The following is a 19,011-nucleotide window of genomic DNA, read 5'->3' as shown; positions in this document are numbered from 1 at the left end:
GGACTGTGGGTTATCTCTTGGACTCTGGCATTTGGATTTTTGGATTAATCCTTGACTCTAGAGCAGGCATGAGCAAACTTCTGGCCTCTGGGTGTTTTGGACTCTGGGTGTTTTGGAACTGCTACAATTCCTAACAGCCAGAAGATTGGGTTGTTGTAGGTTTTTTCAGGCTATATGGCCATGTTCTAGAGGCATTTTCTCTTGACGTTTCGCCTAGATCTATGGCAAGCATCCTCAGAGGTTGTGAGGTCTGTTGGAACTAGGAAAAAGGGTTTATATATCTGTGGAATGACCAGGGTGAGACAAAGGACTCTTGTCTGCTGGAGCTAGGTGTGAATGATTCAACTAACCACCTTGATTAGCATTTGATAGCCTGGCAGTGCCTGGAGCAATCTTTTGTTGAGAGGTGATTAGATGTCCTTGTTTTTTCCCTCTCTGTTGTTCTGCTATTCTAATTTTAGAGTTTTTTAATACTGGTAGCCAGATTTTGTTCATTTTCATGGTTTCCTCCTTTCTGTTGAAATTGTCCACATGCTTGTGGATTTCAATGGCTTCTCTGTGGAGTCTGACATGGTGGTTGTGAGAGTGGTCCAGCATTTCTGTGTTCGCAAATAACATGTTGTGTCCAGGCTGGTTCATCAGGTGCTCTGCTATGGCTGACTTCTCTGGTTGAAGTAGTCTGCAGTGCCTTTCATGTTCCTTGATTCGCGTCTGGTCAATGCTGCTGCGTTTGGTGGTCCCTATGTAGAGTTGTCCACAGCTGCATGGTATACGGTAGCCGGAAGATTGTTATGAATGGTGGGAGTTGAAGTCCAAAACACCTGGAGGGTCAAAGTTTGCCCATGCCTGTTCTAAAGGCAAGGATAGGCAACTAAGAAAGGGCCATTTCTCCCTTATGACCCCACTGCCCTAGAAGCCATATTGGCTTAATTGAGTCTCCCTAGGTGATTGCATGTAGGGGCTGATTCATGAAGTCGACTCTCAGTAGGATTGTCAACATGGCAAAGGCCAAATTTTTTCATATGAGATACATATCTTCATAAATTTCATTCTGCAATGCAAGAAAGAATAGACTCATGGAGCACAAAGGGACCATAGAAGACCTCAACTTCCATTGTTGTATCATTTCCCTCCGAATTACAGAAAAATCATTGAATTTTTCTCATTATTTGAAGACTATTCAGGATCAGAGCATATTCTCCAAAAAAAAAAGTGCACCCATTCCTTGGGGTCTTCACAAAGGAAAGGGGCGTTTTTGCTCAGGTATGTACTTGATGGTGTATTCTGCAGAGAAAATGCCTTTCCTTTCTTGCACAAAAAAACCCCTCAAATGCATTTTTCAGAGGAAGTCGCATCTATATGATATATTCCATGCCAGATTTTCTGGATACTTGGCAAACCCACTACGCCTCTGACATTCAAATATTTTGGAACATCCTTTCCATCTTACGCAAGAAACATCCTATGCCAATTAAGAGTCAAATCTTGGGTGGCGCAATCTTTTAAGGCAGTGTTTCTTAACCTTCCTAATGCCACCACCCCTTAATACAGTTCCTCATGTTGTGGTGACCCCCAACCATAACAGTATTTCCGTTGTTGCTTCATGACATTCCATCTGAACATGAGGAAGAACTTCCTGACTGTGAAAGCTGTTCAGCAGTGGAACTCTCTGCCCCAGAGTGTGGTGGAGGCTCCTTCTTTGGAGAGGCTGGATGGCCATCTGTCAGGGGTGCTTTGAATGCAATATTCCTGCTTCTTGGCAGGGGGTTGGACTGGATGGCCCATGAGGTCTCTTCCAACTCTATGATTCTATGACTGTAATTTTGCTACTGTTATGAATTGTAATGCAAATATCTGATATGCAGGATGCATTTTCATACACTGGACCAAATTTGGCACAAATACCCAATACACTGGTGGAATTTGGGGAAAATAAACCTTGACATCTGGGAGTTGTAGTTGCTGGGATTTATAGTTCATCTCCAATCAAAAAGCATTTTGAACTCCACCAAAGATGGAATTGAACCAAACTTGGCACACAGAACTCCCATGACCAACAGAAAATAGTGGAAGGGTTTGGTGGGCTCAGGACTCTCTTGTAAACTCCATTTAGGCCCAAGTGACCCACTCAGCCCCAAACAGGCCGATATACAACATTTGGACTGGACCTTTTGCAGCATCACCACCCTGCTAGTCATTATCCTGCCTAATTCAACCCCAACTGCTAAGCACGACACCAACCACCACCAACTACGGGACATTACAAATCGTAACCATTAAACATATGTAGAAAATCATGCAAAGAAGATACAGAAATGGCTAGACTGGAGAAACAGTTGTTTCCCTTCTACTATTTAGATAGAGACGCTGTTCTCGGTCTCTGCAGGGTTCAGATATTTGTATCCAAGAGGGACCGGTCCCCCCATGTTGGCCATGGACTTGTTCCTCTGCTCAATTTCCTTGGAAAGATTCTTCAGTTCTCCTTGGAAGGTAGCAATGAGTTTCTTAGGTGCCTCTTCTGTGAAATGCTGCTCCGGGTAATTGCCCAGCAGCACCTGGTAGTGGAAAGATTAGAAAATAGGCGATGAGAAGAAGAAAACACACTGGAGAAATGTAGAAGAGCTATAACTACACAACCCTTGAAAAGGAACTTAATTAAAAAAGGAAGTGTAGTCATCGTTCCCTATTTGCTGGGGTCGATGTAATACGACCTCTACAAAAGTGGTAAAACTGTGAATAAGTTGCCTTCTTAATGCTATATAGCTTTAAATAGGAGCCGCGGTGGCACGATGTGTTAAACCCTTGTGCCGCTGAACTGCTAACCTGAAGGTTGGATGAACTGCTGACCTGAAGATCAGCAGTTCGATCCAGGAGAGACGGGGTGAACTCCCGTTTGTCAGCTCCAGTTCCTGCCAACCTAGCAGTTTGAAAACAGGTAATAGGTACCACTTTGGTGGGAAATGGCAAAGAGACGCTCCAAGGAATCTTGTAGGCCACACAACCAGGAGGTGACAAGGAAGGCTCCTTGAAAAAAGAAGAAGAGCACCTCCCCAAAGCCAGAGATGAAGCACCACCTCCAGAAGCCAGAAATGAAAGGAGAAGCCTCTACCTTTATATATGATTGCAAAGGCACTGAATGTTTGCCTATGTATGTTTGCCTATGTATGTAAATACTGTAATCCGTTATGAGTTCCCTAGGGGAAAAGGGTGGAATATAAATAAAGTGTATTATTATTAATTATCAGAAAACTACAGGAGGTTAACGACAGATCCAGGCCTACTTAGAAGAGCTCTCCATTAGGGAGTTTTAGGAACTTATCACATTGGGATATCAGTATGAATCCCTATTTTTAAAAGACTGGATGCATTTTGTATTCAGATAGGGTGCATAACTCTCCCCATCACATCTGAGTACTTCTTGCAATTTCAAAATACTGAGGATGATGGGATTCAGATTGCTGTCTCTTTTTCTGTGCCTCAGATCTCTGGGCCTGCAGCTCCCACAGACAGCACAGATAGTGCAGAGTCAACATCAACACAGCAGTTCCCAAGAGAAAGGAATTTTAACGAAGGAGATAGCGAACAGGTGGGGAGCATTCGCCTCCTTACCACGCTGATACTGAAAGTACTGAAAGCCTTGACAATGACCTGACTCGGCAAGCTCGTCTTGATCTCCGGGTCAGGTAGAGTTCTCGCCTGGCCGGCAGACGAGAGGCCAGCTCGGTGAAAGGTCATCGCAATGATTTCATGTAATGTTTTCATGTTAGAAAGGTATTTAGGCTTCTTGCAAACCAAGGGAAAGTGTCAGTTCAATGTAGCTTATTAGCCTGACAGCTTCATGAAATATTCTTAGCCTGGAAAGCAGTTCGCTTGGGATTTCTTGCATTGTGGTTCATGGGGCAATTGTTTCATTGCTTGTACCTGAGACTCTGGTTTGAATTTTGCCAATAGGATTGTGTCTCCTGCTTTTACCTGAAGATCTTTGGAACTCTATTCTGCATTTAACCTTAATCTTTGGAACTTTGCAATGCTTATTCTTTAGTTTGACTTGGATTTTTTTCTCAATAAACTATAAAACTACAGCTCTTGTGTGGTGGTGTTTGGAAGCAAGGTGAAGCTTACTCTGAGTTGCAACAGCTGTTAGGAATTGTGGGAGTTGGCCCAAAACACCTGGAGGAGGGCCAAAGTTTGCCCATGCCTCTTCTAACTCCTTGGCTTACTTTTCTCTTGATCCTAGATCTCATAAAGACCCTGAGGCCATCCAATCCAGCCCTCGGTACTCTCCCCGAGTACTCACCACATCTTCTGGAGGGGCACTGAGTAGCCACAGGCTGCTGAGCATCTTGCATGTGGTACTGATGTCTGGGATGGCGTCTTTGTACTCCTGTAAGTTCGCGGTGCCCTTGGTGGTCGGAGGAGGCTTCCTCATCGAAGACGGGAAGTTGGGCATCCAGGAGCCAAAATCAAACTATTCAAAATCCAAATAGGAAGACTGTGACATATGGTGTTGACAAAAGACTTCTCAATGTCTGCCCCAAGGAACTAGAACTCCCATCCAATGGAGGCTAGAATGCCATCCCTTTTTTCTCACAGTGGGTGAAGATTTTCCCTAGCTCTATTTCAACATTTTTTTCCCTTGCATAAAAAATATTATTGTTGTTATTATTTGAAACACAACAAGATGAGTACACAACAGACAAGATCACAGTGCTGACTTTTGTTTTTGATCACATGTTGGACGCTTGCCAAGTGATGTATCTGTGTGGTGTATCGGCAAATAATGCATGTGGATCCAAGTCGGGTGGCCTTTTGCAACTGACAGATGGTCATTTTGTCAGCCGCAATTGTTTTTAAGTGCAGGCCAAGGTCTTTAGGCGCTGCACCCGGTGTGCTGATCACCACTGGGTCTATCTTGACTGGCTTGTGCCAGAGTCTTTGCAGTTCTATATTTAAATCTTCATATAATGTGTAAGCATTTACAGTTGTTTCTTGTCAGTCCTGCTGTTTCTGGGTTGTTGGTGGGGGACTTAACTGCTTTTATGATGTTGAGAGCTGTACTGGTGGTGGCGTAAACTACCAGTAGATTCAACCAAGCCAGAGTGGTCTCAACTGAGAAGCAGAATTAAGTGCACCCAACCCATTTAAATATGGTGAAACAAACTCTAAAGAAGTCTATACCGGCTCGGTCGTCGCACAGGATAACAAGTGCCGTGGTGAGTGCTTCTCCTGGGCACCTATCGACAAGTGGGCTACAGGAACCCAGGACCCACTGCTGAGCAACCAGGTCATGGGTCTGTAGGGCAACTGGAAGCAAAACAACTACAGAAGCAGCAGAAATTTTCAATGCCACAGAACCTAACTGCAAAGACTCTGGCACAAGCCAGTAAAGGTGGTCCCAGTGGTGATCGGCACACTGGGTGCAGTGCCTAAAGACCTTGGCCTGCACTTAAAAACAATTGGCGCTGACAAAATTACCATCTGTCAGCTGCAAAAGGCACCCTACTGGGATCTGGACACATTATTCACCGATACATCACACCGTCCTAGACACTTGGGAAGTGTCTGATGTGTGCTCCAATACAACAACCAGTATAGTGATCTTGTTTGCTGTGACTTATCTTGCAAACTACTCCAACCAGAGAAGTCAGCCATAGCAGAGCACCTGATGAACCAGCCTGGACACAGCATATTATTTGAGAACACAGAAGTACTGGACCACTCTCACAACCACCATGTCAGACTACACAGAGAAGCCAGTGAAATCCACAAGCATGTGGACAATTTCAACAGAAAGGAAGAAACCATGAAAATGAACAAAATCTGGCTACCAGTATTAAAAAACTCAAAAATTACAACAGCAAAACAACAGAGGGGAAACAAACAGGCACATAAAATCACTATCAACAAAAGATTCCCCCCAGGCACTTCCAAGCCATTGAATGCTAATCAAGGTGATCAGCTGAAACATTCACACCTAGCCCCAGAAGACAAAAGTCCTTTGTCTCACCCTGGTCATTCCACAGATATATAAACCCATTTTTCCTACTTCCAACAGACCTCACTACCTCTGAGGATGCTTGCCATAGGTGCAGGCGAAACGTCAGGAGAAAATTTGCCTCCAGAACATGGCCATATAGCCCGGAAAAACCTACAACAACCCAGTGATTCCGGCCATGAAAGCCTTCGACAATACATTAATCTTGTTGTGTTTCAAATAATAATACTTTATTGTTATATTAATAACTAGCTGTCCCCTGCCATGCTTTGCTGTGGCTCAGTCTGTGTACTGTATATGTGTTTTTTTGTGTATATATATTTGTGTATATATGTGTGTTTGCATAAATATGTGTGTGGTTTTGCATGTGTTCATTTTATTTTTTAAAAAATGGCTTTTTAAGTCTCTTCTGCTGTGTTTTTCCGTGTTTTTATGAGTGATGGTCACTCGTTGGCCTGATAGGTGTCTTGTGTCTGAATTTGGTGTCAATTCGTCCAGTGATTTTTCAGTTATGTTAATCCCACAAACGAACATTACATTTTTATTTATAAAGATAATAATAATAATAATAATATATTATTATTATTATTATTATTATCTTGATTTATACCCTGCTTTTTCTCTCCACAAAGGAGACCCAAGGGGTGCATTTGCACTGTAGAATTAATACAGTTTAACATCACTTTAACTGCTTTGCCAAACTGGTTGGATACTACTAATTCATTGGATTATCTGTTGCAGAGCCTGAAAATAATCCTTTTTTGGACTACAACTTCCCAGATGTTCCAGTCAGCATTCTCATTGAGTTGCTGTGAGTTTTCCAGACTGTCTGGCCATGTTCCAGGGGCATTCTCTCCTGACGTTTCACCCACATCTATGGAAGATATTCTCATAGGTTGTGAGGTCTGTTAGAAACTAGGTAAATGGGATTTATAGATCTGTGGGGTGTTCGGGGTAGGAGAAAGAACTCTTGTCTGTTTGAGACAAGTGTGAATGTTGCAATTATCTCTGAATGGCCTTGCTGCTTCAAAGCCTGGGTGCTTCCTGCCTGGGGGAATCTTTTGTTAGGAGGTGTCAGCTGGCCCTGATTGTTTCATGTCTGGAATTCCCCTGTTTTCTGAGTGTTGTTGTTTACTTATTATCCTGATTACTGTTCTCACTGTTAGGGGATTTTGGGAATTGTACTGCAAGAACAGAAACATTTATCTGGTCTAGGGATGATTCCTAGGGCAACGTCAGCATCCTCTCTGTAGTCTAGCTCACATTATTCTTTGGGGGAGATGCCATGATGGCTAAAAATGATTTAAAATAAAATACAGATTTAATGTATAATGCATATTAAGACATTTTTGGGGCCAGGGCATCCTTCCTCTTACCTGCCCACTGTTGACAGCTGAATGCTGACCCGAACAGGTAAAAATCACAATCGTCATGAATGTTTTCAGCTGTTGAACAGAAGTGAATGAGGAAGAGATTCCTGCAAAAGGAAGAAAAGGTGCAAATTCACAATAGAAATCAAGCAAGGAGTCCTCACAATGTTGTAAACCGAGGAAATACATTATAATAATATACTTTATTTATATTCCACTTTATCTCCACGGAAGTACTCAGAGCGGATTACAATACACATGTGAGGCAAACATTCAATGCCTTTTGCATACAGTGAACAGCAACAACATACAACACAGGCAAGGCTAAAGGCCTTTCCATTCTTCCATCTCTGGTGTCTCAACTCTGGCCATGGGGAGGTGCTCTTGTTCCATTATTCCTTGCCGAGGAGCCTGTTGTCCATAGACATTTCTGATTGTGTTGCCGCATGTCTACTTATCTGCATGGGGTACCTATTGATCTACTCACATTCCATACTTTCAAATTGCTAGGTTGGCAGGAGCTAGGATTGACAATCAAGAGCTCACCCCAACTCACAGGTTCAAACTGCCAACTGTTCTGGTACGGCTGTACCAGGGGCTCCAACTTTATTTGCTTTGTATTAAATGTTTGCCTGCAATCCTAGGCTTGGGATTCTGCAGCAGGGTGACTTCCTGTTAAAGTTTGCAGTTATAGGGCAGGCCACCTGTCCATCATCATTAGGTTCTCTAGTCCTGTCCCCTTTTGGGTTTAGAGAAGGGAAGGGAGCCATTTTTTTAGTTAGTCTCAGCTAGGATAGCTAATGTACAGGATGTGTACAGGCTCTCCTGTGCAAAAGCTTCAACCCTTAAGACTTCCCAGGGGAGAACAATCTTAAGAGCATCCAAAGATTCCCAAAGGTTCCCAGGGAAACAGCCTTACAGCCCTGAGGAATTTCGGAGGGAATGACAGCTTTAAACATCAATAACTCCAACTAAGTGTCTACAGGCCTACTGGTAGGTCCACTCGGTTTTGAGACGCAGTTCAACCCGGTAGTGGATTCCACATCAGTTAGGTTTAGATTCACAGTCAGCCTGGGAGGAGCTAAAAAGGGATTTTCCTTTAAAGTAAAGCAAAGAAACAGTTAGAAGCCACCAGTTGCTTAAAGCTCGGAAGCATTTGTTTAACATTTGAAGTCAAAAGAAGTTTCTGTTTGATTGTTCATCAATAAAAGACTTTATTGTATTTCTCAAACCCTCTAAAGACTGTTTATGGGGGGAAAATCTCTAAGAGCTTCTCTTCGGGGGGCCCTGGCGTCCCGTTGGGCTCAAGTTGCACATCCTGTTTTAAAAGCACTTCATTACAAGCCCAGCGGCGACAGAACACCAACCTTTCAATCAGCAGATTTCCTATAGTTAGTGGTTTAACTCTCTGAGCTACCACAGCCCCTTCCAAGGGGTAGACTGTCTCACTTCCTGTTGTCTCGCTCTTTTTTCTTAACTATGAATTGTATGTAAGTCAGATGTTTGCAACTCGGGAACTGCCTGTATATATCTAGACCTCCAAGTCATAAAGACCATCTCTGTGCAGTGAAGGATCTGTGAATGTCTTTCTGCCTTCTGGGCTTCCAAAAGTCAACCGGCAGTTGTTTATCCATTATTTATTCTGTTATTTTATTTTCAGTATCTATATTCCGCCTTTCTCACCCCGAAGGGGACTCAGAGCAGATCACAGGACACATACAAACATTTAATCCCATTATACACTGACAAGACAGACAACTGGACATAGATAGAGGTGTATATATAGGCTTTCTCATCTTTGGCATCTTGGAGGCTGTGCTTGATTCCGGCCAAGGCAGGGGGAGGGGGTGTTTGCTGTCACTCCATTTTTCCATGCCAATCCGCTTTGTTTGTAAACAAACAAAGACCGGACTGTGGAACAGCTAGCTGATAGCCAGCTGCATTAAAACATTACTGACCGAGACATCATGAGTTCGAAGGCAGCCTGGGTCAGAGTGAGTTTCCAGCCATTAATCTAGCTTACTGTCAACCTATACAGCCCGAAAGACAGTTGCATCCGTCAAGTAGGAAATTTAGGTACTGCTTTATGTGGGGAGGCTAATTTAACTAATTTACAATGTCATAAAACTTTCCAGCAGCATTCAGAAGAAGACTGTGTCACAAATGGACAATGAAGTGGCAGCTCCTCCTACAGCCAGAATTGAGTCAGAATTGAAAATACCGTCATGAAGTCCGAAAAGCTAGAATGTTAAATTACCTCTGTGTCTGTCTATATATGTTGTATATCTAATTGGCATTGAATGTTTGCCATGTATATGTGAATTGTAATCTGCTCTGAGTCCCCTGTGTGGTGAGAAGGGCAGAAAAAGGCAATGCAAAGATACAAAACGATCTTGACAGATTAGAGAGATGATTGGCCAAAACTAACAAAATGAAGTACAACGGGGACAAATGCAAGAGACTCCACTTAGGCAGGAAAAACAAAATGCAAAGATACAGAATGGGGGACAATGCCTGGCTCGAGAGCAGTACGTGTGAAAAAGATCTTGGAGTCCTCGTGGACAACAAGTTAAACATGAGCCAACAATGTGATGTGGCAGCAAAAAAAAACCAATGGGATTTTGGCCTGCATCCATAGGAGCATAGTGTCTAGATCTAGAGAAGTCATGCTCCCCATGCTCTATTCTGCCTTGGTTAGACCACGCCTGGAATATTGTGTCCAATTCTGAGCACCACAGTTCAAGAGAGATATTGACAAGCTGGAATGTGTCCAGAGGAGGGAGACTAAAATGATCAAGGGTCTGGAGAACAAGCCCTATGAGGAGCGGCTTAAGGAGCTGGGCATGTTTAGCCTGAAGAAGAGAAGGATGAGAGGAGATATGATCGCCATGTATAAATATGTGAGAGGAAACCGCAGGGAGGAGGGAGCAAGATTGTTTTCTGCTTCCTTGGAGACTAGGATGCGGAACAATGGCTTCGAACTACAAGAGAGGAGATTCCATCTGAACATGAGGAATAACTTCTTGACTGTGAAAGCCGTTCAGCAGTGGAACTCTCTGCCCACGGAGTGTGGTGGAGGCTCCTTCTTTGGAAGCTTTTAAACAGAGGCTAAATGGCCATCTGTCAGGGGTGATTTGAATGCAATATTCCTGCTTCTTGGCAGAATGGGGTTGGACTGGATGGCCCATGATTCTATGATTCTATGAATATAAATACTGTAAATAAATAAATAAATAAACTTCTTCCTTGATTGAATCGCTGGCATATTTTTCTGGCATTTCCTTATGAGTGCCTTAAATACCTTCCTGCATAAGCAGTACCTATTTATCTACTCACATTGCTGTTTTTAAAACTGCTAGGCAGGCAGAAGCTGGGCTAAAGTCAGGAGACATCATGACCCAGGCTTTGAACTGTCAACCTTTTGGTTGGCAAGCTTTACCGCTTGGCAACCAAAGGGTGAGAAGGACAAAACTATCAATAAATAAATAAATAAATAACAATAACAGTGCGGTGCCTTTATAAACAGACTGCAGAAAGGGGGATAGATACATAACAACAACACTTGGTTTCCTTATATAGCAGATTGCAGATGCTTCTCATAGCTATAGGAAGTTGGCAACCAGAGAAGGAGAAGCAGCCATACCAGAAGACTCTTGCGCCAGAAATCCTTTCTCAAAGACCTCCTTCATCCATTTCTGCAGCTCAGGATCTTCCTGCACAGCATTATCAGTTGGATAATACAAGTCGACGATGCCAGAGACAAATCTAAGAGAAGAAGAACCAAAGAAGAGGACAGTCAGGATGGAGTCCACCAGCAGCCCTTGATCTCTCACCTCTTCAGATGCTCCTGCAAGAGTCCTCAAGTCCAACAGATTTGGGTGCTTTGAGTTCCAATTTGGTGGAAAGTGGAATACAGATAAGATCCCATAACCTCAGGACCCATATCTATGCTTTCCCTTACCCAAGGGACAAAAATGTCTCACTAGGAATTTCCCAGGTCTTCCAAGCAATCCTATGGTATTGTTGCAACCCAGAGCAGGAAACAGGACCCTAATACAACAATCCACCACACTTGACTTCAGGAAAAAACAATCCTTTTTTATTGATGAAAGTTGAGTACAAAAATAGAGGAAAAATGCAAGGTAAAAAGCCACAGTAAAAATCAGCAACAAGAAATGTCCATGAACAAAATCAAAAACCCACAGTAACACTGCTAAATCCTGGAACCTGTTAGCAATCCACTAACCATATTTGAAGCACTAGAAAAACTCCTTGGAACAAAGCCATGAGAAGCAGGAGAACTGCAAGAGCCTGCACATGAATCTGAAACGATGCCTGGACTAAATGGACATCCAGACCAAGCATTTTTAAAGCATAGAAATCTATTTCTTGACGTGCCTGAAGGCCGTGTTTGCATTTCTCTTAATCTAGCTGACCTCAGTAAACTCTGCGCTTCGCCTCTGCTTTGCCAAATCTGCCCCCGTCTATCCTCGTTAGAGGGACCAGGTGTCAGATTATCTGGAGAGCTAAAAGGGAGTGAAAGTTCAATGCTTGGCTCTGAATCTTTCTCATGGGAATTTGGACTTTCGCTTTCCAAAGCAGCAGGATTTTCACTACACAAACCGTCATCTTCTACATTGACCTCAGAATCATTAACATCAGGAAATACAATCAGAGAGTCACACAGGCTGAACCCCAACAGGTATGCCTCTGTTGGAAGTTTCTATGGAGTTGTGTTAGCGATTGCTCCAAAAAAATCTCTAGGTTCCACAACTCTATGAAACACTGGGACAGAAATCAGATAATTTAATGGCACTCAGTCATATCTGCAGTTTTAGGTCACCACCACCACATTCTAGCCAGATGCAGGGTTATTTCTCTAATAAAACCTGCAGAAATCCCATCCCATGGCCCCCATCTGACCTTAGAATGACTGCCCAGAGCTTCAGGCCATCCTCCTTGTAGTAGTAATGGGGCAGCGAGGATACCCCGCGGGCTTCCAGATCCTCCGGAAGGCAGAGAGAAGTCAAGGTCAATTCTTTGGTTCCTTTCTGCAATGTTTTCACCATGCCCTCGTAACCAATAGCAGTTTGCTACAATGGCAAGAGGTAGAAAGAAAATCAGAGATATGGTCTGGATTTGACAGCAATAATGTTTGGATTTGGGAGAGATATGGCTTGGATTTGATAGAGACATGGCTTGGATTTGGGAGATATGTGGCTAGGAATTTGGGAGAGATATGACTTAGATTTGGGAGTGATGTGGCTTGAATTTGGGAGATATATGGCTTGGATATGGGAGAGATGTGTCTTGGATTTGATAGAGATATAGTTTGGATTTGGGTGAGATATGGCTTGGATTTGGGAGGGATGTGGCTTGGATTTGGAAAAGATGTGGCTTGGATTTGGGAGAGATATGGCTTGGAATTTGTGAGAGTTATGGCTTGGATTTGGAAAAGATGTGGCTTGGATTTGGGAGAGATATGACTTGGATTTGGGAGAGATGTGGCTTGGATTTGGGAGAGATGTGGCTTGGATTTTGAGAGACATGGCTTGGAATTTGGGAGAGATATGGCTTGAAATTTGGGAGAGATATGACTTGGAATTGGGAGAGATATGGCTTGGAACTGGGAGAGATATGGCTTGGAATTGGGAGAGATATGACTTAGATTTGGGAGAGATGTGGCTTGGATTTGGGGGAGATATGGCTTGGATTTGGGAGAGATATGACTTGGATTTGGGAGAGATATGACTGAGATTTGGGAGAGATATAGCTTGGATTTGGGAGACATATGGCTTGGAATTGGGAGAGATATGACTTAGATTTGGGAGAGATGTGGCTTGGATTTGGGAGAGATATGGCTTGAATTTGATAGAGATATGGCTTAGATTCAATAGAGATATGACTTGGATTTTATACTTTGGTTGTTATCTCTCTCCCTCCCCACTCTTGAATCTTGGGAGCTATAGTTTAAGGATGTGCTTAGAAGCTTCCATACTCTTCTGAACTACAGCATTAGATGTGCAGTATTCTCCATAACGCCCAACACAATAAATCCTAGGACTCCATAAGACATAGTATGAAAGTGCTAACTTTGGGAGATGTGGCAGATCCAATGGAGGTGAAAATCCATTTACCTCTTCAAAGATCCCTCCTTTGGAAATGAGGGTCTCCCGGGCCAAGGTGTTGATGTGAAAGGTGTAGCGCATGTGGGGAATCAGGAGCTGTGGAAGCCAAAGGTTAGAAATAAGATAAATCCCATGGTTCCATTTTAACCCCAGGCTTTGACCAAGAGAGGTCAAAATCTGCAGCAAACATTCACAAATACGCACAATCTTGCAGCCTAAAACTCTCACCTTACTTTCTATCCCTATGATAATTGGATTTTGAAAAATGTGGCTTGTTGTGGAAACAAGGATTGGAGAGAAAGCTCCTCTGGAGATACCTTTTCCACATGTTAATTCTTCCAGGAGTTGAATTTCCCTTCGAGAGGCACATTTATTAATTTACTTACTTACTTACTTCACTTGTATACTGCTTTTCCCACCTCAGTGGGGGACTCAAAGTGGTTTATGGCAAAATGTAATGCTTCACATACAACAATATATAACAATATAACAATAACAATAGTATACAATATAATATAACAATAGTAACATACAATTATCAATTATATCATAAAAAACATGACCTCATTTAACATTAAAAACATATCAATATAATCATTAAAATCACACAATCCAACACTCATAGTCCAGGCCATTCCAAATATTATATCTATTTCACATGATCCTGATCATTCCTTGTACTGCTTACTGCCCAAAGGTTTGGTCTCATAGCCAAGTTTTTACTTTTTTCCAGAAGGCCAGGAGGAAGGGCGCTGATCCAATTTCATTGGGGAGGAAGGTCCATAGTCAAGGAGCCAGCACTGAGAAGGCCCTGTCTCTCGTCCCCCACCAATCACACTTACGAGGGAGGTGGAACAGAGAGCAGGGCCTCCCGAGATGATCTTAATCTCTGAGATGGTTCATAGGGGGAGATACGTCTGGACAGGTAAGTGGGCCCGAACTGTTTAGAGCTTTACAGGCTAAAGCCAGCCCTTTGAATTATGCTCAGTAGCTGGAGTAATAGCGGGTTTGTATGCTCCCTGTATCCCACTCAAGTGAATAAACTGGCCCCCACATGTTGGACTAGTTGAAGCTTCTGAACAGTCTTCAAAAGGAATCCCATGTACAGTGCATTTCGGTAGTCTATTGGGTGATATAACCAGAGTATGGACTACCGTGGCCAAGTCTACCTTCCCAAAGTCAGACTTGCAAAGATACAGAATGGGGAACGCATGGCTCGAGAGCAGTACATATGAAAAAGATCTTGGAGTCTTGTGGACAACAAGTTAAACATTAGCCAACAATATGATACGGCAGCAAAAAAAGCCAATGGGATTTTGGCCTGCATCAATAGGAGCATAGTGTCTAGATCCAGGGAAGTCATGCTCCCCATGCTCTATTCCACTTTGGTTAGACCACACCTGGAATATTGTGTCCAATTCTGGGCACCACAATTCAAGAGAGATATTGACAAGCTGGAATGTGTCCAGAGGAGGGCGACTAAAATGATCAAGGGTCTGGAGAACAAGCCCTATGAGGAGCGGCTTAAAAAGCTGGGCTTGTTTAGCCTGAAGAAGAGAAAGCTGAGAGGAAACATGATAGCCATGTATAAATATGTGAGGGGAAGTCATAGGGAGGAGGGAGCAAGCTTGTTTTCTGCTGCCCTAGAGAGTATGACACAATGTAATAATGGCTTCAAACTACAAGAAAGGAGATTCCATCTGAACATGAGGAAGAACTTCCTGACCGTGAGAGCCATTCAGCAGTGGAACTCTCTGCCCCGGAGTGTGGTAGAGGCTCCTTCTTTGGAAGCTTTTAAACAGAGGCTGGATGGCCATCTGTCGGGGGTGCTTTGAATGCAATTTTCCTGCTTCTTGGCAGGGGGTTAGTCTGGATGGCCCATGAGGTCTCTTCCAACTCTAGGATTATATGATTCCCAAGGTACAGGTGCAATATTGAACCTTGCGGGAAAGCCACAAGCAGGTGTCCCCCAACAACATCTTCTGGGAATGGTCCTCCAGGAAGGACTGGAGCCATTATAAAACAGTACCTCCAAGCCCCATTCTTGCGAGGCGCCCCAGAAGGATACCATGGCCTACGCCGATATTGAAGGCCGCTGAGGTCTTCAAAGGTCTAGGAGAACCAACAGGAACACACTCTCTCTGTCCTGTTCCCAGTGTAGATCATCCACTAAGGTAACCAAGGCAGTTTCACTTCCATGAACCGGCCTAAAGCCAGACTGTACCAGATCTAGATAATCAGTGTCTTCCAAGAACACCTGGAGTTGCAAGGCCACCACATGTTCCATAGCTGCCCAAAAAGAGGAGATTGGACATAGGCTGTAAGTTGTTCAATTTAGTGGGGTCCATTGATGGTGTAATCAGAGGTGACTTCCCCCTCCCCCTCCCCCTGGACTCTGCAAAGGATCCCTTCCCTTCCACCTCATTGGCTGAGCGGCCAAAGCAGGGCCAGGACCCTCATTGGATCTCCTCCTGGCTCGCTGACGTCACAGCCAATCACAATGAAGCCGGCTCAGGGGTTGGGTGCAGGGAAAATTGAATGAAAACTATATATTCTGTATTTACCTGCCTAGCAAACATGTTGGCTTGTTTGGCAGATTACTGCTGTCGTCATCCTTTCCAGCTGGAATAGAAAATAAACTTCGGTGGCTTCTCTTCAACTTGGTAAGATTTATTCTGGGACACTGGCTTCTTTTTCTCACCAGGCTAAACCCACAATGGTTTGGATCTCACTATCCACAACCATTCTAAATTGCTCGACAACAATGGTTTCTTGAACATTTCTCCCACTTTGTTTGTAAGCTGGATGTTTGTAACTTGGGGACTGCCTGTACTCTGGAAGTTGTGGTACTTCAGAAGTGACTTTTCCAAATTCTTCTTTCTGATTTCAAATCATCAGGTTGGAAACTTATAGAGCTTGGGTGTCTGATTGGACTTCGAAGGGCTACACTGCCTCTGGGAAAAATTGACTTGTTTGCCCTGCAATGCTCCCCTAGAGAGAGAGAGTATGGAGGGCAGCATCACTGTGAAGCTAGTGTAAAAAGATGTAAAGCTTTCACCTTGTAGAGCGGGTGGCACGCGGGCAGCTGGCGGATGATAGCCATAGCAAACACCTCGGCCAACAGGTGAGTCCGGAGCAAATGTGCAACAGCCTGATGGATGCTGAAGTCGGCAGTGCGCACCCAGGTTTTGGCCAGAATCCAATCCCATTCGGAGTCACTCGGCAGGAAGATGGGCGACTGTGGACCCGGGGTCTGGCTGAGCTATACAAGCAGAAGGAGAAGACAGTATGACATGGGACCAAGGATTTTTGGAAGGCTAAAACAGGAGAGAAAAGGTGAAGTCCGGAAAAAGCAAAGATAAGGCGACAGCAGGATTGAAGAGAAACAACTGGAAAGTCTGACACGATAAGAGGATTTAAAGATCAAACTGCAAAGACTCTGGCACAAGCCAGTCAAGGGGGTCCCATTGGTGAACGGCACACTGGGTGCAGTGCCTAAAGACCTTGGTCTGCACTTAAAAACAATCAGTGCTGACAAAATTACCACCTGTCAGCTGCAAAAGGCCACCTTGCTGGGATCTGCACATTATCCACTTGGGAAGTGTCCGACGTGTGATCTAATACAACAGCCAGATCTTGTCTGCTGTAGACTCATCTTGTTAATAATAATAATAATAATAACAACAACAACAACAATAAAAATAACCTTGCTAGTAGACAATGTATTCCCTGTTCACTTCCTTTTCTCCTTTGGTCATATCAAGGGTGTATCTACACTGAAGAAATAATGCAGTTTGACACCACTTTTAATAACCGTGGCTTAATACTATGGAATCATGGAAGTTATAGTTTCATAAGGTCTTCAGCCAACACTGTCAAAGAGAGCTGGTGCCTCACCAAACTACAAATCTCACAAGTCCATAGCACTGAGCCCTGGCAATTAAAACGGTACCAAACTGCATTAATTCTGCAGAGTAGATAGACCTGTAATCTCCCCCTCCTCTATCTTGCTTCTCTTAGATCCCTCCCTCTCCTCCTCTTCTAATCCCCAGTCATTATTCAATTAAGAATGAAGACTTTACCCGAGCTTTTCAGTAGTTAGTCAGGGTGTAGGATTGCTATGTATAAGTAAAATTAAAAACATTAACACCTAGCTCCAGCAGACAAGAGTCCTTTGTCTCACCCTGGTCATTTCACAGATTTATAAACCCATTTTCCTAGTTCCAACAGACCTCACTACCTCTGAGGATGCTTGCCATAGATGCAGGCGAAACGTCAGGAGAGAATGCCTTCTAGACCATGGCCATATAGCCCGAAAAAACCTACAACAATCCAGTGATTTCGGCCATGAAAGCCTTCGACAAAATGCAAAGCTATTGGCAAGCTTTGGTATTCATAATCTACAGCTCTTTTTTCAATTGATGCAAGGAAACTGAGACATGCTTTGTCTGCCACTTTGCTAAATCAAAGCCAAACCCCATTAGTTTTCGTTTTCATACTTTCCTCCCCAATACTCCAGATAATGTCAATTTCCAACCCATCCCTAGTTCCCAAGACTCCCAGCCTGGAAAACATAGTACCTGAATGGCCAAGGGCATGAGATGATTCCGCGGGGAAAGGTACAACAGGCACAAAGGGGCAGCGATGTACTGCTGGCGCCCGTTGATCACCCCGGCCGGGATATCTTCCAGGAGCTTGTAGTCCACAATGAAGATGTTGCCCTTCTGTAGAGGAGAAGAAAAGTGGAAACACAACAACACATATAAATATGTGAGAGGAAGCCACAGGGAGGAGGGAGCAAGCTTGTTTTCTGCTTCCCTGGAGACCAGGACGCGGAACAATGGCTTCAAGAGAGGAGATTCCATCTGAACATGAGGAAGAACTTCCTGACTGTGAGAGCCGTTCAGCAGCGGATCTCTCTGCCTCAGAGTGTGGTGGAGGCTCCTTCTTTGGAGGCTTTTAAACAGAGGCTGGATGGCCATCTGTCGGGGGTGCTTTGAATGCAATAATCTTGCTTCTTGGCAGGGGGTTGGACTGGATGGCCCAAGAGGTCTCTTCCAACTCTTTGATTCTATGATTCTATCTTTCCTGGCCCTTTTGGATGTAGACTACTACGCTTAAGGGTATTCCTCCACCTCTTCTTCCCATGATGTTTTGGGGCAACTGAAATAACACTTCTGAAGATCTGCTATATATTTTGTGCATTGGTGTAATCTTTGTTCCTAACAGTTAAAGAGATAACCAGGTATATCAGTCTAACAACTGAGAAGCCTAATTTGCCGTGTATGAATACTAGTGGATATTTACCACTAAAGAGAAGATTCACTCAAGTAAATATCTGATATGTAGGATGTATTTTCATTTGGCACAAATACCGAATAGGCCCAATTTTGAATGCTGGTGGGGTTGGGAGGATGATTGATTTTGTCATTTGGGAATTCTAGTTGCAGGAATTTATAGTTAATCAAAGAGCATTCTGAACTCCACTAATGATGGAATTGAACTAAACTTGGCACAC

General features: G+C 43.6%; 1 protein-coding gene across 1 annotated transcript in view; it reads right to left on the bottom strand.

The window, feature by feature from the left end:
• Positions 1-2,354: 2,354 nt before the first annotated feature.
• The window catches only part of LOC132779297 (hydroperoxide isomerase ALOXE3-like), a 35,609-nt gene continuing 18,952 nt past the window's right edge, over positions 2,355-19,011 (bottom strand). The window contains exons 7-14 of the mRNA XM_067469725.1: positions 18,074-18,217; positions 16,552-16,755; positions 13,503-13,589; positions 12,289-12,458; positions 11,009-11,130; positions 7,372-7,472; positions 4,298-4,468; positions 2,355-2,555 (exon numbers count right to left, since the gene is read on the bottom strand). Of these exons, the coding sequence (XP_067325826.1) occupies positions 2,355-2,555; positions 4,298-4,468; positions 7,372-7,472; positions 11,009-11,130; positions 12,289-12,458; positions 13,503-13,589; positions 16,552-16,755; positions 18,074-18,217 (1,200 nt within the window). The remainder of the gene's footprint in view (positions 2,556-4,297; positions 4,469-7,371; positions 7,473-11,008; positions 11,131-12,288; positions 12,459-13,502; positions 13,590-16,551; positions 16,756-18,073; positions 18,218-19,011) is intronic.

The sequence above is a fragment of the Anolis sagrei genome, chromosome 6, assembly GCF_037176765.1.
Source record: "Anolis sagrei isolate rAnoSag1 chromosome 6, rAnoSag1.mat, whole genome shotgun sequence".
NCBI lineage: Eukaryota > Metazoa > Chordata > Lepidosauria > Squamata > Dactyloidae > Anolis > Anolis sagrei.
The sequence above is the reverse complement of the archived record's forward strand: the minus strand, read 5'-3'. Positions and strand labels throughout refer to the sequence as shown.